The 25,742-nt window shown below is 41.1% G+C and overlaps 2 protein-coding genes and 1 long non-coding RNA gene across 7 annotated transcripts in view; all 3 read right to left on the reverse strand.

Moving 5' to 3' along the window:
* The window catches only part of LOC113113542 (NACHT, LRR and PYD domains-containing protein 12-like), a 245,285-nt gene that overhangs the window by 39,153 nt on the left and 180,390 nt on the right, over positions 1 to 25,742 (reverse strand). The gene's annotated exons all lie outside the window — the stretch shown is intronic.
* On the reverse strand, positions 12,153 to 14,177 carry LOC113113547 (uncharacterized). Its single transcript, XR_003293603.1, has 2 exons — positions 14,082 to 14,177; positions 12,153 to 12,225 (listed from the first exon to the last, which is right to left on the reverse strand). It is a non-coding gene; the product is annotated as an uncharacterized LOC113113547 (long non-coding RNA).
* The window catches only part of LOC113113543 (NACHT, LRR and PYD domains-containing protein 3-like), a 45,203-nt gene continuing 41,655 nt past the window's right edge, over positions 22,195 to 25,742 (reverse strand). For all 5 annotated transcript variants that reach the window (XM_026279798.1, XM_026279801.1, XM_026279799.1 and 2 more), the window contains 3 exons: positions 25,215 to 25,388; positions 24,130 to 24,303; positions 22,195 to 22,267 (listed from right to left, as the gene is read on the reverse strand). In XM_026279798.1, the coding sequence (XP_026135583.1) occupies positions 24,207 to 24,303; positions 25,215 to 25,388 (271 nt within the window). In that variant the 3' untranslated portion in view covers positions 22,195 to 22,267; positions 24,130 to 24,206. The remainder of the gene's footprint in view (positions 22,268 to 24,129; positions 24,304 to 25,214; positions 25,389 to 25,742) is intronic.

The raw sequence follows: 25,742 nt of genomic DNA on the forward strand, positions 1-25,742 counted from the left end.
GACGATGGCTTCGAGGAGGTGCATGTCCCCAACGGCCCTCTCCAACAGCCGTTGGAATGTGGCTGGGGCTCCAGTTATTACTTGGGGCATGCGTTCAAATTGGAAAAACCCCAAAGGGCAGATGAATGCGGTTTTCTCTTTATCCTCCTCGGCCATCTCTATCTGATAATATCCGCTCCGGAGGTCCAGGACAGAAAACCATTGGCTACCAGCTAAGCAGTCCAACGCGTCATCTATCCTGGGGGTGGTATACTGGTCGGGTATGGTGGGACTATTTAAAGTGCGGTAGTCCACACACATTCTCACATCGCCATTCTTCTTCCGAGCAATGACGATGGGGGATGCATATGGGCTCCGTGACTCTTTAATAATATCCGGCGGTCATTAAATTTTTTAAGTGCCGACGAACGTCTTCAACATCCGCAGGGGCAATACGCCGGGACCGCTCACGGAAAGGGGTGTCATCCCTCAGCCGAATATGGTGTTTAACTCCTTGCGCTAACCCCACATCAATATCAGATAGAGAAAACACATTCACTCTTTCTGATAATTTCTGTTTGAGTCGATCTTTCCATGTCTGAGGCACAGGTGAGTCACCAAAATCAAACAATTCTGGATCAAGTATTTGATGGTTCTCTGATACCTCCCGTGCGTCTCTCACAGTGTCTGTAGCATAAACTCTGGCTAACACCGTCCCGTTTGGTATAAACTTTTCCTTAAAAGTGTCATTGCGTACCAAGACTCTGAGTTGGTTTGCCTCCATGGCTGAAAAGGGAACCACCACCGGAGGAACTAACACTCCAGCAGGAAGAATATCATCTTCAGGACCCTCTACAAGGTAAATATCTTTCTCCAGAGGAGACTGACAGTCCATGTGACCCACCACACATGTCTCAGTCTGAGGAGGGAGTGTAAGAGGACTATCACCTGCCCACTTCACCTCACCCACAGGCTTTTCTTCAGGAGTAGCAATTTTACTGGAAGGGACCAACCCATCTGTTTTCCACTGAAACTGTATCCTCATAACATGAGAGTTCTTGGGCCCTAAGCTCCCAGTACAAATGTCAACTAATCTTTGGAAAAAACTGGCATTGGTCCCCACAATCACTGGCGTTTGTTCAGGACCAACTGGATCCGGACACACCAATGCAAGTACTGAAATGATCTCAGATGAACCCATCAGAGCCTGTGGGAATTCCATGTCTACCACAATATACCCTCGGTAAGGATAGCTAGAGGAACTCAAACCCCAGATAGCTAACCCATCAAAGTGATTTAAGGGTACTTGGGGTAGATGACGTAAATACCACTTCTCAAAGACAATGGTCACCTGTGACCCACTGTCTAACAAAGCTAAACAAGGTTGACCATTAACCTTGACCTCGACTGTGGATGATGGCCCTACTAGACCAGCCGGTACAAGACTAGGCTCAGGAACCACAATTAGGCTTTTCTTGGAGAAACAATCACTCCTCCCTACATCTGTATCTCTTTGTCCTGAAGCAGGTTTTTTCTCTTTAGATTTGCGAAGTAATTGTAGCAGTTTCTGAATGACTAAACCAGAATTTGCAGCATGTTCACATTTGCTGGCAATATGGCCATCTCCTCCACAATGGTAACAGAAAAAGCCGTCACTGCTTTTACCTGCTGATCTTATTGGAGCAACGGAACCACGGCTCACCAGGAACTCTTGAGTATTCGGACTACTCGCCCCTACACTAAGCACAGACAATTGTTTCTGTAATTGTTCTACTTGAGCTTTTAGGGCTAGAACCTCTGCATTTAACGGGTTGTCTGAGGGCCTTACCTCAGTTTTGCTTTTAACATAATCCCTCTCGGAGGGCTGCGACAGACTTGTGCTACCCAGTTGGAGTCTTAACTCTTTAGCATCTACTTTCAAGTTGTCTCGATTTGACAGTGAGCCTTTCCCTCTGTCTTTTACTGTCTTATCTTTCACACTGACACCAAGCTTACGTCTAGCTGCTTCGTTTTCTTCTTCTTCTCGAATCTCATTGAGAAGTCTAAGAAACGTGGGGGGATTTTCTTTCCGTTCATGCAGCCGCAATTTCAACAGCATCAAATCTGACTCAATGACACCCCTTAACAACTGTTCTACACGGGCACGATCAGCTCTCTGAGGAGTTAACCCTCCCCGTTTGATCACTAACGTTAGCGATCTTTCTTGTCTACGTAGAAAATCAGACAAGGCCTCCCCAGGCTCTTGTCGAAGCAAATGAAAAGCAAAATACAAGTCCTCACCCGACTCTGAGGTGCTAAAAGCACTCTCCAGAGCCTCAATATACTCGAGGGCGGTAGCATCTGTGTTGTTGGCTCTTACTGCCTTTATCACCTCTAATGCTGGTCCTTTAAGACTTTCCACAATACGTTTGCGCTTCTCCTTGGCGGAGCAGTCTGACTCTGAAATCATCAATCTAGCTTGTTCAAGCCAATTCTCACTATTCTCTTCACCTACTGGGATAGGCTCGAGACCAGAAAATATGCGTAAGCGACGGTAGGCTTGACCATCGCTAGTGGGCTTAGTTTTCTCCAATAACTCCCCAATGGCACGAATGATTGTCTCAGGTGATGTAACATTTGAAACCAAGGGGTTTATCAGGCTTTGAAGGTCAGTAATGCTTTTGCCCTCCCTATTTAGGAACTGAGCTAATCTCCCTGAAAAAGCATTCATATTAGATCTTTTATCACAACAATTTCCCAGGTCTCCCCAGAGGATGGCAACACTTCAGATGGCACCTGAGCGGGGCAGATTTTCTCTCTGCACTCACATAATACCAAAAGTGTCCCAGGAACTGTGCCTTCTTTTGTGGCGCGGGCCCGTACTCACCCAAAGACTTTGACCGTTTGCACTGTGTCTTCGATAAACGCAACATCGGTGTCAGCTGGCACACCAACAAGCAAAATAGCATGTTGGGGATCAATTTTCTCATCTGCAGACCAGCTGCAAAGTTCTCGTAAAAAATCGTTCTGCGACATTTTTCTTTTACCTTTTGTTTAGAAGACAGGAGATCCCAGCGGTGCCTCCATTATGTAACCCCTATCCACCAACCATTTGCACAGGCTAGAGTTTTTTTATAAGGACCTGAGTTCTTTTACTTCTAAATGATCTTTTAAGGGCTTAAACCCAAAAGATGACAATATGATGATCAGTATTTGAATGTAGGATTTACGTGGACAGGCAAAGCACATATGACTGGAGAGATGTTAATTCTGCTGGCAGCAAAAGACCTGTGTTCCGTGATGCTAGGAGAGGCAGCGGCTTCTAAGCTCGATTCTGTTCCATGCTCTGACAACACAATAAGTCGGCGAATCTCAGACATGACGCAGGGTGTGAAGGAGCAAGTATTAGAGAGTGTCAAAAACAGCCCATTTTTTGCACTCCAGATCGACGAATCCACTGATTTGGCAAGCTGAGTGTGTGTGTGCTTGTGTGTGTTGGGGGGGGGGTGCCATTGGGTAAGCTGTGTCAAAAGGGAGGCCCTCTGTGTTAGACTTTGAAAACCCCTGATGTAAACCAGATCTTCTCAATATTGATGTTCTTTTTTTCCACAATATTTTGAAAGAACATCGCAGCAGCGCTGCATCGCATCTCGTGCGCTCATAAAGGCCAAAAAATACTTCAGCCGTCCGCGTCCATGCACCTTCTTCATTATGTTGTTTTCGTCAACAATAGACCTCGTGGAGAGCCGTACACCCTGCATCATATGTGTGCGTGCAGGCAGTTTTTGAGACCGTACAACAGCGCATGGATGAGGTGAATAATGAGACAGAAGTGGTACTGTGTGTCAAGCTCATCCGCATTTTGAAAGCTGTGCAGACGCTGCTGGGCTCAAGACGGAACAGAATGAGGAATGTGAAGTATATCCGGGTCAGGGCTTAAAGCAGCCTCCTTAACGCACACCTAAAAATCAAATGCAATGTTTTTGCATTCGAATGTGGATTTTTATTTTAAATTCGACGAATATTTGAATTTGGATTTTCTTTTTTGACAGCCCTAGTGTATGTTTGGTTAGTTGTTTTAAAGTGGTCATATGATGCGATTTCAAGTTTTTCTTTCTCTTTGAAGTCTTACAAGCTCTTGGTGCATAAAGAAGATCTGTAAAGCTGCAAAGGCTAAAGTCTCAAATCCAAAGAGATATTCTTTTTTAAAGTTAAGAGTCAACCACACACCCTAAAATGGCTCGTTCTAACACGCTCCCACATCTCTATGTCACTATGTGGGAAGATTTGCATAATGCCACCCAAATGTTCACGCAAAGAAAGAAGATTTAACTTTTATTCTCTCTGTTTCCACAGCTGTTGTCAAGTCGCTGTGTGTTTCATTGTGAAAGCGAAACTTCTTTGTTTGGGCTTCCTAAAGAGGACACAAATCAGCGGTTAAGTTGTATTTCAACACTGTTCCTGAATAGTTCAACCCAAATACTCAAATAGTATGGAGGATGAGGACTGTTTCCTGAACCAGTAGCCTGCAATGTGTCTGTGGCACAATGGCTGTCTCTATAATGTTGAGCAGTTCAATCATTGCAAAGGACAGTCTGGCTCTTCTGAACTGAATCGTTTGAAATGGTTCGTGTCTCAAGTGCACACTAATTCACAAATTACTTCAGTTATTCAGTTATAAACATGCCTGACACTCGCTCTGAATATCCAGAGTTATTCAGTTACTCATTGACTGAACTGCTGAAAAGAAAGTGGTGATGGGATGTGCTCGAGCAGAGCAGCTGGACTGAGTCTCGTGTTGCTGGGAGAAGGGATCACAGTATTTTAAGGGGCGTAACATTTACGTCACACGCATGAGACATTTAGCCAATCACAACACAGTGGATAGCTGGCCAATCAGAGCACAACTTGCCTTTTCAGAAGAATGAGTTTCAGACATGTTTCAGAATGCAGAGCATAGAGGATAAACAATAATGTACATAAAATGGCAAATAATGTGTTTTTTTTTTATCTTAAACAGCATAAACACATTGCATTACACTTAATACACAAAATAATGTTCTTTTTAGGAGCATCATATGACCCTTTTAAAATGAGTTTTATAGCAATGCTTATAAAATACAGCAGCAGATACATATTATCATCACATTACCAAATCTTTAAATAAATCTTGAAGTGCATGCTGTGCATTAGACTCTATGTGGTGCTTTTATTTTATTTTATTTTATTTTGCAACTGACAAATAGAAATAATGCCCCAGGGCAGAGCAGACGACCACCACATCCTAGTGGTCGAGGCCAAAGTCCCCCAGGGCGGAGCAGAAGACCACCACAACCATGTGGTCAGGGCTGAAGCCCCCCAGGGCAGAGCAGAAGACCACAACAACCATGTGGTCAGGGCTGAAGCCCCCCAGGGCGGAGCAGAAGACCACCACAACCATGTGGTCAGGACGGATGCCCCCCAGGGCGGAGCAGAAGACCACCACAACCGTGTGGTCAAGGCAGAAGCCCTCCAGGGCAGCGCAGAAGACCACCACAACCATGTGGTCAGGGCGAACGATTCCCAGGGCGGAGCAGAAGACCACCACAACTGTGTGGTCCGACCAACGGAAGGACGACAATCTGGCAATCCCATGGTGTACATACTGGACTCCAGAAGATCGGTGCTGACCCCGACACTGCTCATGAAGATTCTTGGTGAATTGCATTTGTACATGAAGATCATTGGTGACTTGTATTTGCTTATGAAGATCAGTGGTGACTTGCTTTTGTTCATGAAGATCACCGGTGACTTGACTCAGTCCTTGAAGATCACCGGTGACTTGACTCTGTCCTTGAAGATCACCGGTGACTTGACTCTGTCCTTGAAGTTCACCAGTGACTTGACTCTGTCCTTGAAGATCACCAGTGACTTGACTCTGTCCTTGAAGATCACCAGTGACTTGACTCTGTCCTTGAAGATCACCAGTGACCTAGCCTTGTCTCTGGAAAGTCCATGGTACCTAGCCCTGGCTCAGGAAGGTCAGCGGTGACTAGCCCTGACTCTGGAGGGTCAGCGGTGAATACCCCTGACTCTGCCTCGGGGACATCGTGAGCGGACGCCGCCACCTCGTGGACATTGTGAGTGGACGCCGCCGCCTTGGGGACATCGTGAGCGGACGCCGCCGCCTCGGGGACATCGTGAGCGGACGCCGCCGCATCGGGGACACCTGCGCCTAAGGGACATCGTTAGCGGACGGCGCCGCCTCGGGGGCATCGTGGGCGGACACCGCCTCCTCGGGGGAATCCTGAGCAGACACCGCCGCCTCGGGGCAATCCTGAGTGGAATCTGCGGCTTTGTGAAGGCTAGCAGTCAGCCCCACTGCCTCAGAGGGAACATCAGCAGGCTCCACCACCTTGTGAGTCCTGCGAGCCGACCACGCTGCTCACACCGACATCAACTGTGAATCCCGCATGCAGCGCATCAGCCCATGACACTCCAGGACCAGGTGCGAGGCATTGGGTGCAGCCGCCGAGGCCTCTGCTGACTCCTGGACTGTCACCTCAGGAGAACCTTGAGCCGGCTCTGCAGCTAACTCCAGCCTAACAGCTGAGCCACTCAACTGCAGAGCCAGGTTGATGTAATCCTCCAGCGTCTCGTCGGGGTGCCAGAATGGCATAAGGGACTTGAAGGCCTCGGCTAGTCCTCCTCAGAAGAAAACCATTAGACAGGTCTTTTCTGTCGCTGACAGCCGAGCCACCCCCACGAATTCCCAAACATAATCCTCGATGCTTCGCTCTCCTTGGCAGATGTCGAGGAATCTCCCTGCTGGACCCATATTTGCTGCCTGGATTCTGTCACGGCGCGGTAGAGACGGCGCCGTGGAAAGAACAGGTCAGGGTCCAAGATGGAGGGAAGATTAACTTTATTAAGAAAGAAACAAAAGGCCAACATGGCAAAAACAAAACAGAAACGAATCACCGAAATGCAAGAACTAGAGACACGTAATGAAAACAAACATTAGCAAATAAAATACAATAATCCAGGCAGGCAGAGTGGTGTGTGAGACCAAACTATATACTAGTGAACAAATGGGGAGCAGCTGTGTGTGTGAGTAATTGAACAGGTGTGCAGAGTGAACCAGGTACTGAGTAGAGTTGGGGTACTCGAACTCGGACTTGTCCGCACTCGGGTGAATTTGTACTCGGACTTGACACGGACTTGAACATTTTGGACTCTGAAAATATTCCGAGTACATTCGAGTCCACGTCATGTGTAACAATAAAACCAGCATAAAATTGAAATGATAAATTAATGAATGTCTCCCCTTCTGTCATTTTACTGCACCACACCGGCGGGCAGAAGTCTCATGCTTGCAGACAAAACACACGCACCACTCACTGGATATCAATGTGGATTAGTGATGGGAAGTTCGATTCTTTTCCGCGAAACCGTTCTTTCGGACGGTTTGATTCAATAAACCGGTTGAAAAAAAAAAAAAAAACAGTTCACCGGATACATAATCCATTGCGATGTATTTGTTATTAAATGAACTTACGTTTCGTCAGATTGCCCTTCATTCAAGCCCTCGGTTTACCGGCATTAGCACAAAATCAGTTCAGAATCAATCACCAAAAGAATCAGTTCGGTTCAGAGGCGCTGTGAGTCAGTCGGCTTCATGCTGAATCACGAATGCGCAGTATCATCAGCTCCTCGGTTCTCGAATCGGACGCGTCCGAAAGAAACGGTTTTCGGTTCAGTTTACTGATGATCTGAAAACTGATACAACCGGTCCTTGACTCGAGAACGAGAATCGCTCAAAACCCGGGTAGGAAAATCTGACAGGGTAGGATAAAATGTCAGGACACCGGCACATGCTGCAGTTCAGTATCATCAGCTGCTCTACTCCTGTTCATGTTCTGTTTACTACAAACTCAGTTTGTGAATGTCATCATTAACTATAAATACAGTACAGATATTTCATAAATCATCACTTATTCATATTAAACATGGAGTCTTTAGAGACTTAATTATTGTCCAACTTCCCTGAAAACCCCTTTGGCCCATACATAATCTACATAAATATATATATATACAGTATTGTTCAAAATAATAGCAGTACAATGTGACTAACCAGAATAATCAAGGTTTTTAGTATATTTTTTATTGCTACGTGGCAAACAAGTTACCAGTTGGTTCAGTAGATTGTCAGAAAACAAACAAGACCCAGCATTCATGATATGCACGCTCTTAAGGCTGTGCAATTGGGCAATTAGTTGAAAGGGGTGTGTTCAAAAAAATAGCAGTGTCTACCTTTGACTGTACAAACTCAAAACTATTTTGTACAAACATTTTTTTTTTCTGGGATTCCTGTGCAATCCTGTGAATCACTAAACTAATATTTAGTTGTATGACCACAGTTTTTTAAAACTGCTTGACATCTGTGTGGCATGGAGTCAACCAACTTGTGGCACCTCTCAGCTGTTATTCCACTCCATGATTCTTTAACAACATTCCACAATTCATTCACATTTCTTGGTTTTGCTTCAGAAACAGCATTTTTGATATCACCCCACAAGTTCTCAATTGGATTAAGGTCTGGAGATTGGGCTGGCCACTCCATAACATTAATTTTGTTGGTTTGGAACCAAGACTTTGCCCGTTTACTAGTGTGTTTTGGGTCATTGTCTTGTTGAAACAACCATTTCAAGGGCATGTCCTCTTCAGCATAGGGCAACATGACCTCTTCAAGTATTTTAACATATGCAAACTGATCCATGATCCCTGGTATGCGATAAATAGGCCCAACACCATAGTAGGAGAAACATGCCCATATCATGATGCTTGCACCTCCATGCTTCACGGTCTTCACTGTGTACTGTGGCTTGAATTCAGAGTTTGGGGGTCGTCTCACAAAGTGCCTGTGGCCCTTGGACCCAAAAAGAACAATTTTACTCTCATCAGTCCACAAAATGTTCCTCCATTTCTCTTTAGGCCAGTTGATGTGTTCTTTGGCAAATTGTATCCTCTTCTGCACATGCCTTTTTTTTAACAGAGGGACTTTGCGGGGGATTCTTGAAAATAGATTAGCTTTACACAGACGTCTTCTAACTGTCACAGTACTTACAGGTAACTCCAGACTGTCTTTGATCATCCTGGAGGTGATCATTGGCTGAGCCTTTGCCATTCTGGTTATTCTTCTATCCATTTTGATGGTTGTCTTCCGTTTTCTTCCACGTCTCTCTGGTTTTGCTCTCCATTTTAAGGCATTGGAGATCATTTTAGCTGAACAGCCTATCATTTTTTGCCCCTCTTTATAGGTTTTCCCCTCTCTAATCAACTTTTTAATCAAAGTACGCTGTTCTTCTGAACAATGTCTTGAACGACCCATTTTCCTCAGCTTTCAAATGCATGTTCAACAAGTGTTGGCTTCATCCTTAAATAGGGGCCACCTGATTCACACCTGTTTCTTCACAAAATTGATGACCTCAGTGATTGAATGCCACACTGCTATTTTTTTGAACACACCCCTTTCAACTAATTCAACTAATTGCCCAATTGCACAGCCTTAAGAGTGTGCATATCATGAATGCTGGGTCTCATTTGTTTTCTGAGAATCTACTGAACCTACTGGTAACTTGTTTGCCATGTAGCAATAAAAAAATATACGAAAAACCTTGATTATTCTGGTTAGTCCCATTGTACTGCTATTATTTTGAACAATACTGTATATATATATATATATATATATATATATATATATATATTTATTTATTTATAGTTTTATCACACTTTCCGATGTTTAACAAAATACTTGAAAAATTACACGCATGCGCAGTATCATCAGTTCATCGGTTCTCAAATCGGACGCCTCCGAAAGAAACGGTTTTCGGTTCAATATACTGTTGATCCGAAAACCGATGCAACCGACTACCAAAGACAGCAACAGCAACCAACAGATGCTGCACAGCTCAGCATTGCAGGATTTGCAAGACCAGAACTGACCAAACATGCAATGCAACTTTATGATGCAAGTTCTCCAAGACAACAAGAAATTCATAATGTCATCATTAAGGATCTCCTCATTGGCTGCACTTGTGGGGGAAAGGCATTAAATAACTGAAATGTCATCTTTAACTGGAGGACAATATAGTGTGATACAATAATAAAATAGGTTCATTTGTATTTCCATGCACTTGTAATACATTAAAACCTTTGAAACCTTTTTTGATAGGAAACTAGTTCTGTTGACATAAAATAAAAATGTTCAATGGCAATGACTAGATGTAACAGTGGTATTTTTTTATTACATTTTTATATTGCCATTGGTTTAATGGGTTGAAAGGTTAAAATATTAATAGAATGTAAAAATGTACAATACCAGTACATAAAATGAGGTGACAAGGTGGGCGGGGTCAGAAAAGGACAGGAGAGAGCACATGGCACCAAATAAACACAACACTCACAGAAGACAGTGACAGAAAGACAGAAGACTGTGACAGCTACAAGGTAGACAGACTGTTTATCACTTAACAAGAATTCATTTAGTTTCTGTCAGGTCATAGCAGAGATGACTTACAGGAGCATGTTGTAATGATTTTAGTGTCACTTTCAACTCATGGTCTGTATAAAGTGAGCCTTTTCTCTTTAGATTTGACTGTGATGTGTGTTTGCCTGGATTCACATTCACAGTTTCAGCAGTTTTTCATCATAATATCTGTGCTTTGTGTTTGATTCTCTCAGGAGAGGAGACTCTCTGTCTGTGAGACTTGCTCAGAATAGATTTGCCATTGATAAATGTAACAAACCCAGGGGTCTGAAGAGAAGAAGTGAGTGGCGCATGATTGAATAATAACACAATGGACAGTAATTCTTTTTAGTAACATGTATGATGTGATTTCTCAGGTGACGTCCCAGAACAAACCAGACAGCAATCGTTACAGTGGGGAGAAGTTTCTGATCTCCTCTTACAGTCACAACAGAGAATAATGTTCAGTGATCAGCAAACTTACATGTTTTCTCATTCATCATTACATCATAACCTTACACACACTTCACAATATCTACTGTAACTTTGCAGATTTCATAGTTTTGAGTATTTGGTGTACAGTTTGTGAACACTATACATTTTTACAAGATTGTACATTTGTATTACAGAAAATATTTGATGTTCTTTGCTATAGAATTTGTTTCTATAGGTTTATATAATTAATAGCTAGGAATTGTAAAATAGAAGCATGTCTTATTTCTAAGAATTTCAGAAATCACTTTGTTCTGTTCATCTTCAGTAAATATACTGAAATATGTTCATTGTTTGTTAACTCCGGTCAAACTTTCAGAAAGTGAAAGTAAACTAGTTTTGTCAGAAGAAACTAAAAGTTTGTTCTATTAAATTAAATTAAGCTAAAATTTCCAGTCATTTGTCATATTTAATATATTACTGAATACAGCCATTTTTCAATATTTTACCAGAGCTTGTATTATTACTAGAACGCAGTGAACTTATGAGATTTTTAGTCAATTATAAATGTCTTACAGAAAGAGCAAATGTAAAAACAATACGCTTCTAGTTTTGAATTTCAAAATACACAATTATGATGATGTACATTAATTTTATGCCTGATAAGCCGATGGTTTCGGTAATGTATCAACATGATCAATTTTCTTATGTCTTTTCTATTGAAAACCTTCACACTCCATTCCTACTGCGTTGTTTTGTAGATGTAGTACTTGTCAGTAAATTGTGAAGATTTAGGCGGAAATTTTAATAATCAAAAATTAAAAAATTGTGAATAATAATTATTTTACATTTAAATCTTTACAGTGATTTTCCGGTTGACTCTTCTGTCAGACTCTTGATTTCTCAAACTAAAACTTGTAAAAATATTTAAAGAAAACTTTCTATTCAAGCTTAACAAAGGTTATATTGATAAATGAATCTCATTCTCCCATTAAAATCAATGTATATAATACAGTCAATATTACACAATACATAAATCTCTTATTCACACCATGTTTATGTTGATTAAAATGTTTTGTTTTAGTTTGATCAGCATTACTTGTCTGCAGTGTGTATTCAGTGTTACAGCATCTACATTGAAGTCACCATCTAGTGAATCACTCAGTTTCATAAATCATTCACTATAAAACAAGAGAGTGAAAGACATCAAACATGACAGTGTGATCTGTGTGTCTCTGTGTCTTCAGTGTCTGTGATTGTGTGACTGTGATGTCTCTGTAGCGGCTCTTATTCACCATCAGCTGATCCTGAGGAAACTTAATTGAGTCCTACAATAAAACACACAGACAAACGAATATGAGTATGAGACATTACTGCTGTTACATCACATCAGAAGATTCAGCTCAGAAAAACACAGTGTATTCATATTACAGCCAGAGATATGAATGAACAACTGATCATAGATTAATAACAGTAAATGATCAACAATTCTCTCTTTATCACTTACATACAGACACACTGGAAGAGATGAAGATATGCATATGTTCATAGATCAGTTAGACCACAGAATGAAAATGTATAATTTTAAGTAAAAAATAGTTTATTTAAAATTTCATGGGATCAGCTCATCTCAATAAGGTTGGGACAAGGCCATGTTTACCACTGTCTGGCATCCCCTCTTCTTTTTTATAACAGTCTGCAAACGTCTGGGGACTGAAGACAAGTTGATCAAGTTTAGGAATAGGAATGTTGTCCCATTCTTGTCTAATACAGGCTTCTAGTTGCTCAACTGTCTTAGGTCTTCTTTGTCGCATCCTCCTCTTTATGATGACCCAAATGTTTTGGGTGAAAGATCTGGACTGCAGGCTGGCCATTTCAGTACCCGGATCCTTCCTCTACGCAGCCATGATGTTGTAATTGATACAGTATGTGGTCTGGCATTGTCATGTTGGAAAATGCAAGGTCTTCCCTGAAAGAGACAATGTCTGGATGGGAGCATATGTTGATCTAGAACTTGGATGTATCTTTCAGCATTGATGGTGTCTTTCCAGATGTGTAAGCTGCCCATGCCACATGCACTCATGCAACCCCATTCCATCAGAGATGCAGGCTTCTGAACTGAGCACTGATAACAACTTGGGTTGTCCTTGTCCTCTTTAGTCCGGATGACATGACATCTCAGTTTTGCAAAAGAACTTCAAATTTTAATTCATCAGACCAGAACAGTTTTCCACTTTGCCACAGACCATTTTAAATGAGCCTTGGCCAAGAGAAAACGCCTGTGCTTCTGGATCATGTTTAGATATGGCTTCTTTTTTGACCTATAGAGTTTTAGCTGGTAACGGCGAATGGCACAGTGGATTGTGTTCACTGACAATGTTTTCTGGAAGTATTCCTGAGCCCATGTTGTGATTTCCATTACAGTAGCATTCCTGTATGTGATGCAGTGTCGTCTAAGAGCCGAAGATCACAGGCATCCAGTATGGTTTTCCAGCCTTGACCCTTACACACAGAGATTGTTCCAGATTTTCTTAAACTTTGGATGATATCATGCACTGTAAATGTTGATAACTTAAAACTCTTTGCAATTTTTCTCTGAGAAACTCCTTTCTGATATTGCTCCACTATTTTTCACTGCAGAATGGGGGAATTGGTGATCCTCTGCCCATCTTGACTTCTGAGAAGCTCTTTTTATACCCAACCATGTTGTCAATTGACCTAATAAGCTGCAAATTGGTCCTCCAGCTGTTCCTTATATGTACATTTAACTTTTCCAGCCTCTTATTGTTACCTTTCCCAACTTTTTTGGAATGGGTAGCTCTCATGAAATCCAAAATGAGCCAATATTTGGCATGACATTTCAAAATATCACACTTTTAACATTTGATATGTTATCTATATTCTATTGTGAATAACACATAAGTTTATGAGAATTGTAAATTATTCCATTCCTTTTTTACTCACAGTTTGTACAGTGTCCCAACTTTTTTGGAATCAGGCTTTTACAGAAGCTAAAGTGAAACTGAATTATCTTATATTATCGAGTTACACACATAAGGCATTTTACTGAACTTTAAAGATTTAAATAATAATAATAATAATAATTATTATTATTATTATTATTATTATTTAAATCTTTAAAGAACAGTAATAATAATAATAATAATAATAATAATACAATCACAATAGTCTAAAGTCTCCAGTTTATAAAGTGGATCATCACTCAGATCACAGAGCAACTTCACTCCAGAGTCTCCTAGTTTATTCTTGGACAGATTCAAGGAATTCAAGCTGATGGATGGTGTAGCGCTTTTCCGTTTCACTCAACTTACGACTGGCGTACGCGACTGGGCGCAACCCGTCCGGGCTTTCTTGATTAAGGACCGGCCCAAGACCATTCATATTCGCATCTACATGCAAGATGTATGGCCTGGACGGATCCGCAAAGGCCAAAACTGGTGCATGGGTCAATCTGCAAATAATTCCGAGGAATTATTATTCCGGGCTTCCTAAAGAGGACACAAATCAGCGGTTAAGTTGTATTTCAACACTGTTCCTGAATAGTTCAACCCAAATACTCAAATAGTATGGAGGATGAGGACTGTTTCCTGAACCAGTAGCCTGCAATGTGTCTGTGGCACAATGGCTGTCTCTATAATGTTGAGCAGTTCAATCATTGCAAAGGACAGTCTGGCTCTTCTGAACTGAATCGTTTGAAATGGTTCGTGTCTCAAGTGCACACTAATTCACAAATTACTTCAGTTATTCAGTTATAAACATGCCTGACACTCGCTCTGAATATCCAGAGTTATTCAGTTACTCATTGACTGAACTGCTGAAAAGAAAGTGGTGATGGGATGTGCTCGAGCAGAGCAGCTGGACTGAGTCTCGTGTTGCTGGGAGAAGGGATCACAGTATTTTAAGGGGCGTAACATTTACGTCACACGCATGAGACATTTAGCCAATCACAACACAGTGGATAGCTGGCCAATCAGAGCACAACTTGCCTTTTCAGAAGAATGAGTTTCAGACATGTTTCAGAATGCAGAGCATAGAGGATAAACAATAATGTACATAAAATGGCAAATAATGTGTTTTTTTTTTTTATCTTAAACAGCATAAACACATTGCATTACACTTAATACACAAAATAATGTTCTTTTTAGGAGCATCATATGACCCTTTTAAAATGAGTTTTATAGCAATGCTTATAAAATACAGCAGCAGATACATATTATCATCACATTACCAAATCTTTAAATAAATCTTGAAGTGCATGCTGTGCATTAGACTCTATGTGGTGCTTTTATTTTATTTTATTTTATTTTGCAACTGACAAATAGAAATAATGCCCCAGGGCAGAGCAGACGACCACCACATCCTAGTGGTCGAGGCCAAAGTCCCCCAGGGCGGAGCAGAAGACCACCACAACCATGTGGTCAGGGCTGAAGCCCCCCAGGGCAGAGCAGAAGACCACAACAACCATGTGGTCAGGGCTGAAGCCCCCCAGGGCGGAGCAGAAGACCACCACAACCATGTGGTCAGGACGGATGCCCCCCAGGGCGGAGCAGAAGACCACCACAACCGTGTGGTCAAGGCAGAAGCCCTCCAGGGCAGCGCAGAAGACCACCACAACCATGTGGTCAGGGCGAACGATTCCCAGGGCGGAGCAGAAGACCACCACAACTGTGTGGTCCGACCAACGGAAGGACGACAATCTGGCAATCCCATGGTGTACATACTGGACTCCAGAAGATCGGTGCTGACCCCGACACTGCTCATGAAGATTCTTGGTGAATTGCATTTGTACATGAAGATCATTGGTGACTTGTATTTGCTCATGAAGATCAGTGGTGACTTGCTTTTGTTCATGAAGATCACCGGTGACTTGACTCAGTCCTTGAAGATCACCGGTGACTTGACTCTGTCCTTGAAGATCACCGGTGACTTGACTCTGTCCTTGAAGTTCACCAGTGACTTGACTCTGTCCTTGAAGATCACCAGTGACTTGACTCTGTCCTTGAAGATCACCAGTGACTTGACTCTGTCCTTGAAGATCACCAGTGACCTAGCCTTGTCTCTGGAAAGTCCATGGTACCTAGCCCTGGCTCAGGAAGGTCAGCGGTGACTAGCCCTGACTCTGGAGGGTCAGCGGTGAATACCCCTGACTCTGCCTCGGGGACATCGTGAGCGGACGCCGCCACCTCGTGGACATTGTGAGTGGACGCCGCCGCCTTGGGGACATCGTGAGCGGACGCCGCCGCCTCGGGGACATCGTGAGCGGACGCCGCCGCATCGGGGACACCTGCGCCTAAGGGACATCGTTAGCGGACGGCGCCGCCTCGGGGGCATCGTGGGCGGACACCGCCTCCTCGGGGGAATCCTGAGCAGACACCGCCGCCTCGGGGCAATCCTGAGTGGAATCTGCGGCTTTGTGAAGGCTAGCAGTCAGCCCCACTGCCTCAGAGGGAACATCAGCAGGCTCCACCACCTTGTGAGTCCTGCGAGCCGACCACGCTGCTCACACCGACATCAACTGTGAATCCCGCATGCAGCGCATCAGCCCATGACACTCCAGGACCAGGTGCGAGGCATTGGGTGCAGCCGCCGAGGCCTCTGCTGACTCCTGGACTGTCACCTCAGGAGAACCTTGAGCCGGCTCTGCAGCTAACTCCAGCCTAACAGCTGAGCCACTCAACTGCAGAGCCAGGTTGATGTAATCCTCCAGCGTCTCGTCGGGGTGCCAGAATGGCATAAGGGACTTGAAGGCCTCGGCTAGTCCTCCTCAGAAGAAAACCATTAGACAGGTCTTTTCTGTCGCTGACAGCCGAGCCACCCCCACGAATTCCCAAACATAATCCTCGATGCTTCGCTCTCCTTGGCAGATGTCGAGGAATCTCCCTGCTGGACCCATATTTGCTGCCTGGATTCTGTCACGGCGCGGTAGAGACGGCGCCGTGGAAAGAACAGGTCAGGGTCCAAGATGGAGGGAAGATTAACTTTATTAAGAAAGAAACAAAAGGCCAACATGGCAAAAACAAAACAGAAACGAATCACCGAAATGCAAGAACTAGAGACACGTAATGAAAACAAACATTAGCAAATAAAATACAATAATCCAGGCAGGCAGAGTGGTGTGTGAGACCAAACTATATACTAGTGAACAAATGGGGAGCAGCTGTGTGTGTGAGTAATTGAACAGGTGTGCAGAGTGAACCAGGTACTGAGTAGAGTTGGGGTACTCGAACTCGGACTTGTCCGCACTCGGGTGAATTTGTACTCGGACTTGACACGGACTTGAACATTTTGGACTCTGAAAATATTCCGAGTACATTCGAGTCCACGTCATGTGTAACAATAAAACCAGCATAAAATTGAAATGATAAATTAATGAATGTCTCCCCTTCTGTCATTTTACTGCACCACACCGGCGGGCAGAAGTCTCATGCTTGCAGACAAAACACACGCACCACTCACTGGATATCAATGTGGATTAGTGATGGGAAGTTCGATTCTTTTCCGCGAAACCGTTCTTTCGGACGGTTTGATTCAATAAACCGGTTGAAAAAAAAAAAAAACAGTTCACCGGATACATAATCCATTGCGATGTATTTGTTATTAAATGAACTTACGTTTCGTCAGATTGCCCTTCATTCAAGCCCTCGGTTTACCGGCATTAGCACAAAATCAGTTCAGAATCAATCACCAAAAGAATCAGTTCGGTTCAGAGGCGCTGTGAGTCAGTCGGCTTCATGCTGAATCACGAATGCGCAGTATCATCAGCTCCTCGGTTCTCGAATCGGACGCGTCCGAAAGAAACGGTTTTCGGTTCAGTTTACTGATGATCTGAAAACTGATACAACCGGTCCTTGACTCGAGAACGAGAATCGCTCAAAACCCGGGTAGGAAAATCTGACAGGGTAGGATAAAATGTCAGGACACCGGCACATGCTGCAGTTCAGTATCATCAGCTGCTCTACTCCTGTTCATGTTCTGTTTACTACAAACTCAGTTTGTGAATGTCATCATTAACTATAAATACAGTACAGATATTTCATAAATCATCACTTATTCATATTAAACATGGAGTCTTTAGAGACTTAATTATTGTCCAACTTCCCTGAAAACCCCTTTGGCCCATACATAATCTACATAAATATATATATATACAGTATTGTTCAAAATAATAGCAGTACAATGTGACTAACCAGAATAATCAAGGTTTTTAGTATATTTTTTATTGCTACGTGGCAAACAAGTTACCAGTTGGTTCAGTAGATTGTCAGAAAACAAACAAGACCCAGCATTCATGATATGCACGCTCTTAAGGCTGTGCAATTGGGCAATTAGTTGAAAGGGGTGTGTTCAAAAAAATAGCAGTGTCTACCTTTGACTGTACAAACTCAAAACTATTTTGTACAAACATTTTTTTTTTCTGGGATTCCTGTGCAATCCTGTGAATCACTAAACTAATATTTAGTTGTATGACCACAGTTTTTTAAAACTGCTTGACATCTGTGTGGCATGGAGTCAACCAACTTGTGGCACCTCTCAGCTGTTATTCCACTCCATGATTCTTTAACAACATTCCACAATTCATTCACATTTCTTGGTTTTGCTTCAGAAACAGCATTTTTGATATCACCCCACAAGTTCTCAATTGGATTAAGGTCTGGAGATTGGGCTGGCCACTCCATAACATTAATTTTGTTGGTTTGGAACCAAGACTTTGCCCGTTTACTAGTGTGTTTTGGGTCATTGTCTTGTTGAAACAACCATTTCAAGGGCATGTCCTCTTCAGCATAGGGCAACATGACCTCTTCAAGTATTTTAACATATGCAAACTGATCCATGATCCCTGGTATGCGATAAATAGGCCCAACACCATAGTAGGAGAAACATGCCCATATCATGATGCTTGCACCTCCATGCTTCACGGTCTTCACTGTGTACTGTGGCTTGAATTCAGAGTTTGGGGGTCGTCTCACAAAGTGCCTGTGGCCCTTGGACCCAAAAAGAACAATTTTACTCTCATCAGTCCACAAAATGTTCCTCCATTTCTCTTTAGGCCAGTTGATGTGTTCTTTGGCAAATTGTATCCTCTTCTGCACATGCCTTTTTTTTAACAGAGGGACTTTGCGGGGGATTCTTGAAAATAGATTAGCTTTACACAGACGTCTTCTAACTGTCACAGTACTTACAGGTAACTCCAGACTGTCTTTGATCATCCTGGAGGTGATCATTGGCTGAGCCTTTGCCATTCTGGTTATTCTTCTATCCATTTTGATGGTTGTCTTCCGTTTTCTTCCACGTCTCTCTGGTTTTGCTCTCCATTTTAAGGCATTGGAGATCATTTTAGCTGAACAGCCTATCATTTTTTGCCCCTCTTTATAGGTTTTCCCCTCTCTAATCAACTTTTTAATCAAAGTACGCTGTTCTTCTGAACAATGTCTTGAACGACCCATTTTCCTCAGCTTTCAAATGCATGTTCAACAAGTGTTGGCTTCATCCTTAAATAGGGGCCACCTGATTCACACCTGTTTCTTCACAAAATTGATGACCTCAGTGATTGAATGCCACACTGCTATTTTTTTGAACACACCCCTTTCAACTAATTCAACTAATTGCCCAATTGCACAGCCTTAAGAGTGTGCATATCATGAATGCTGGGTCTCATTTGTTTTCTGAGAATCTACTGAACCTACTGGTAACTTGTTTGCCATGTAGCAATAAAAAAATATACGAAAAACCTTGATTATTCTGGTTAGTCCCATTGTACTGCTATTATTTTGAACAATACTGTATATATATATATATATATATATATATATATATATATATATATATATTTATTTATTTATAGTTTTATCACACTTTCCGATGTTTAACAAAATACTTGAAAAATTACACGCATGCGCAGTATCATCAGTTCATCGGTTCTCAAATCGGACGCCTCCGAAAGAAACGGTTTTCGGTTCAATATACTGTTGATCCGAAAACCGATGCAACCGACTACCAAAGACAGCAACAGCAACCAACAGATGCTGCACAGCTCAGCATTGCAGGATTTGCAAGACCAGAACTGACCAAACATGCAATGCAACTTTATGATGCAAGTTCTCCAAGACAACAAGAAATTCATAATGTCATCATTAAGGATCTCCTCATTGGCTGCACTTGTGGGGGAAAGGCATTAAATAACTGAAATGTCATCTTTAACTGGAGGACAATATAGTGTGATACAATAATAAAATAGGTTCATTTGTATTTCCATGCACTTGTAATACATTAAAACCTTTGAAACCTTTTTTGATAGGAAACTAGTTCTGTTGACATAAAATAAAAATGTTCAATGGCAATGACTAGATGTAACAGTGGTATTTTTTTATTACATTTTTATATTGCCATTGGTTTAATGGGTTGAAAGGTTAAAATATTAATAGAATGTAAAAATGTACAATACCAGTACATAAAATGAGGTGACAAGGTGGGCGGGGTCAGAAAAGGACAGGAGAGAGCACATGGCACCAAATAAACACAACACTCACAGAAGACAGTGACAGAAAGACAGAAGACTGTGACAGCTACAAGGTAGACAGACTGTTTATCACTTAACAAGAATTCATTTAGTTTCTGTCAGGTCATAGCAGAGATGACTTACAGGAGCATGTTGTAATGATTTTAGTGTCACTTTCAACTCATGGTCTGTATAAAGTGAGCCTTTTCTCTTTAGATTTGACTGTGATGTGTGTTTGCCTGGATTCACATTCACAGTTTCAGCAGTTTTTCATCATAATATCTGTGCTTTGTGTTTGATTCTCTCAGGAGAGGAGACTCTCTGTCTGTGAGACTTGCTCAGAATAGATTTGCCATTGATAAATGTAACAAACCCAGGGGTCTGAAGAGAAGAAGTGAGTGGCGCATGATTGAATAATAACACAATGGACAGTAATTCTTTTTAGTAACATGTATGATGTGATTTCTCAGGTGACGTCCCAGAACAAACCAGACAGCAATCGTTACAGTGGGGAGAAGTTTCTGATCTCCTCTTACAGTCACAACAGAGAATAATGTTCAGTGATCAGCAAACTTACATGTTTTCTCATTCATCATTACATCATAACCTTACACACACTTCACAATATCTACTGTAACTTTGCAGATTTCATAGTTTTGAGTATTTGGTGTACAGTTTGTGAACACTATACATTTTTACAAGATTGTACATTTGTATTACAGAAAATATTTGATGTTCTTTGCTATAGAATTTGTTTCTATAGGTTTATATAATTAATAGCTAGGAATTGTAAAATAGAAGCATGTCTTATTTCTAAGAATTTCAGAAATCACTTTGTTCTGTTCATCTTCAGTAAATATACTGAAATATGTTCATTGTTTGTTAACTCCGGTCAAACTTTCAGAAAGTGAAAGTAAACTAGTTTTGTCAGAAGAAACTAAAAGTTTGTTCTATTAAATTAAATTAAGCTAAAATTTCCAGTCATTTGTCATATTTAATATATTACTGAATACAGCCATTTTTCAATATTTTACCAGAGCTTGTATTATTACTAGAACGCAGTGAACTTATGAGATTTTTAGTCAATTATAAATGTCTTACAGAAAGAGCAAATGTAAAAACAATACGCTTCTAGTTTTGAATTTCAAAATACACAATTATGATGATGTACATTAATTTTATGCCTGATAAGCCGATGGTTTCGGTAATGTATCAACATGATCAATTTTCTTATGTCTTTTCTATTGAAAACCTTCACACTCCATTCCTACTGCGTTGTTTTGTAGATGTAGTACTTGTCAGTAAATTGTGAAGATTTAGGCGGAAATTTTAATAATCAAAAATTAAAAAATTGTGAATAATAATTATTTTACATTTAAATCTTTACAGTGATTTTCCGGTTGACTCTTCTGTCAGACTCTTGATTTCTCAAACTAAAACTTGTAAAAATATTTAAAGAAAACTTTCTATTCAAGCTTAACAAAGGTTATATTGATAAATGAATCTCATTCTCCCATTAAAATCAATGTATATAATACAGTCAATATTACACAATACATAAATCTCTTATTCACACCATGTTTATGTTGATTAAAATGTTTTGTTTTAGTTTGATCAGCATTACTTGTCTGCAGTGTGTATTCAGTGTTACAGCATCTACATTGAAGTCACCATCTAGTGAATCACTCAGTTTCATAAATCATTCACTATAAAACAAGAGAGTGAAAGACATCAAACATGACAGTGTGATCTGTGTGTCTCTGTGTCTTCAGTGTCTGTGATTGTGTGACTGTGATGTCTCTGTAGCGGCTCTTATTCACCATCAGCTGATCCTGAGGAAACTTAATTGAGTCCTACAATAAAACACACAGACAAACGAATATGAGTATGAGACATTACTGCTGTTACATCACATCAGAAGATTCAGCTCAGAAAAACACAGTGTATTCATATTACAGCCAGAGATATGAATGAACAACTGATCATAGATTAATAACAGTAAATGATCAACAATTCTCTCTTTATCACTTACATACAGACACACTGGAAGAGATGAAGATATGCATATGTTCATAGATCAGTTAGACCACAGAATGAAAATGTATAATTTTAAGTAAAAAATAGTTTATTTAAAATTTCATGGGATCAGCTCATCTCAATAAGGTTGGGACAAGGCCATGTTTACCACTGTCTGGCATCCCCTCTTCTTTTTTATAACAGTCTGCAAACGTCTGGGGACTGAAGACAAGTTGATCAAGTTTAGGAATAGGAATGTTGTCCCATTCTTGTCTAATACAGGCTTCTAGTTGCTCAACTGTCTTAGGTCTTCTTTGTCGCATCCTCCTCTTTATGATGACCCAAATGTTTTGGGTGAAAGATCTGGACTGCAGGCTGGCCATTTCAGTACCCGGATCCTTCCTCTACGCAGCCATGATGTTGTAATTGATACAGTATGTGGTCTGGCATTGTCATGTTGGAAAATGCAAGGTCTTCCCTGAAAGAGACAATGTCTGGATGGGAGCATATGTTGATCTAGAACTTGGATGTATCTTTCAGCATTGATGGTGTCTTTCCAGATGTGTAAGCTGCCCATGCCACATGCACTCATGCAACCCCATTCCATCAGAGATGCAGGCTTCTGAACTGAGCACTGATAACAACTTGGGTTGTCCTTGTCCTCTTTAGTCCGGATGACATGACATCTCAGTTTTGCAAAAGAACTTCAAATTTTAATTCATCAGACCAGAACAGTTTTCCACTTTGCCACAGACCATTTTAAATGAGCCTTGGCCAAGAGAAAACGCCTGTGCTTCTGGATCATGTTTAGATATGGCTTCTTTTTTGACCTATAGAGTTTTAGCTGGTAACGGCGAATGGCACAGTGGATTGTGTTCACTGACAATGTTTTCTGGAAGTATTCCTGAGCCCATGTTGTGATTTCCATTACAGTAGCATTCCTGTATGTGATGCAGTGTCGTCTAAGAGCCGAAGATCACAGGCATCCAGTATGGTTTTCCAGCCTTGACCCTTACACACAGAGATTGTTCCAGATTTTCTTAAACTTTGGATGATATCATGCACTGTAAATGTTGATAACTTAAAACTCTTTGCAATTTTTCTCTGAGAAACTCCTTTCTGATATTGCTCCACTATTTTTCACTGCAGAATGGGGGAATTGGTGATCCTCTGCCCATCTTGACTTCTGAGAAGCTCTTTTTATACCCAACCATGTTGTCAATTGACCTAATAAGCTGCAAATTGGTCCTCCAGCTGTTCCTTATATGTACATTTAACTTTTCCAGCCTCTTATTGTTACCTTTCCCAACTTTTTTGGAATGGGTAGCTCTCATGAAATCCAAAATGAGCCAATATTTGGCATGACATTTCAAAATATCACACTTTTAACATTTGATATGTTATCTATATTCTATTGTGAATAACACATAAGTTTATGAGAATTGTAAATTATTCCATTCCTTTTTTACTCACAGTTTGTACAGTGTCCCAACTTTTTTGGAATCAGGCTTTTACAGAAGCTAAAGTGAAACTGAATTATCTTATATTATCGAGTTACACACATAAGGCATTTTACTGAACTTTAAAGATTTAAATAATAATAATAATAATTATTATTATTATTATTATTATTATTATTTAAATCTTTAAAGAACAGTAATAATAATAATAATAATAATAATAATAATAATACAATCACAATAGTCTAAAGTCTCCAGTTTATAAAGTGGATCATCACTCAGATCACAGAGCAACTTCACTCCAGAGTCTCCTAGTTTATTCTTGGACAGATTCAGGTATCTCAGGTGTGATTGGTTTGATCTCAGAGCTGAAGACAGCACAACCTTCATCTGTGACACCACAACATCTCAACCTGTAGAGAACAATGACACACTCTTCACTCAGATCAGATCAGATCAGTTTAACAGTGTATCCATTACTACAGTATTGTAAAACTGCTCACACACAATAACAACTTTACACACAAAACCAGAGGAGGAGCTGAGGAGGTGGAGGGATGCTGGGAGAACTGTTGTAGAGACGGTCTGCTGCTTATATAGGCTCATAATGATGAACGACAGAACTGGATGATTAGCCTCCTCCTGAACCAACGTTTGGACCTTCGTTAATATTTATCATTCCTTCCCTTTCCTGCACTGAATAATAATGTGTTCAGCTGTTTCCATCACTCCACACTAACAGCACTGAGGTTATGATGAGTTGTGTTTATCCATCAGAAACAATCATGCATCATTAAGATTTGAATGTCTCAATCTGGATATTAACACCTCATCTTTCCTACATCTCCATATATTATCAGCACTTCATTCACAGATGATTGAATAAAATGCACACTGAAGCACTAAAACACTCTTTCGACTGAAATATTGATTGCTGGTTCATAATGTAAGGACTGGAGTGTTTCATTCTAGGATGTCATTTATTCTTGTTTTTGACTTTGTGAATTTGTTGTCAAGTCTTATCTTTTCTTGTTTTCTTTGTGAATATTTTATATAGTTTAATTGGGAGTTTTAGGGAGTGTGTGTGTGTGTGTGTGTGTGTGTGTGTGTGTGTGTGTGCGCGCGCGTGCGTGTGTGTGTCTACTTAACCATTTTTTGAGAGATTTATTTAAACCTAGAAGGGAGATCAACCTGACCAAACCTGATCATGTGTTCAATCATTTACAGCTCAATCAGCTGAACTCACAGCAGAAAGAGACTCAACACTTCAGACATACTGTACTTTACACTGTGTTTCATGTGTGAGAGTCAAATATGATCTTACCACAGTTTCTCCAGTTTACAGCGAGGATCCTCCATTACAGCAGACAGCAGTGTCACTCCAGAGTCTTCTAGATTATTATTAGACAGATTCAGGTGTCTCAGGTGTGAGGGGTTTGATCTAAGAGCTGAACACAGAGCAGCACAACCTTCATCTGTGACACCACAATCACTCAACCTGTAGAGAAGAATAACACACTGTGAGTTATAGTTGAAGTGTATGTAGTTTGTTGTTGACTCTGGTCTCAGAGCAGGAGAGGAGATATAATGACAAGCTTTGCCACAAACTGCTGCTGACAGAATGAGATTTAGATGTTGATGCTCAATGCTGCTGTTTGAAACTGTCATGTGCTTCAGGACTGAACAGACACACAGAGAGTTTAATGTGAGATATTGTTTGATAGTGATATAAGACAGATCTGTCTGGAGAAACAGTCACTTGCTCCTCTAATAAACACCTACAGGAGGACATCTGCTTCACAGGAGCCACTTGTTCCCCATTACACATCAGTTATTAACTCTTGTGATCAAA

Source organism: Carassius auratus, chromosome 14, assembly GCF_003368295.1.
Source record: "Carassius auratus strain Wakin chromosome 14, ASM336829v1, whole genome shotgun sequence".
Taxonomy (NCBI): domain Eukaryota; kingdom Metazoa; phylum Chordata; class Actinopteri; order Cypriniformes; family Cyprinidae; genus Carassius; species Carassius auratus.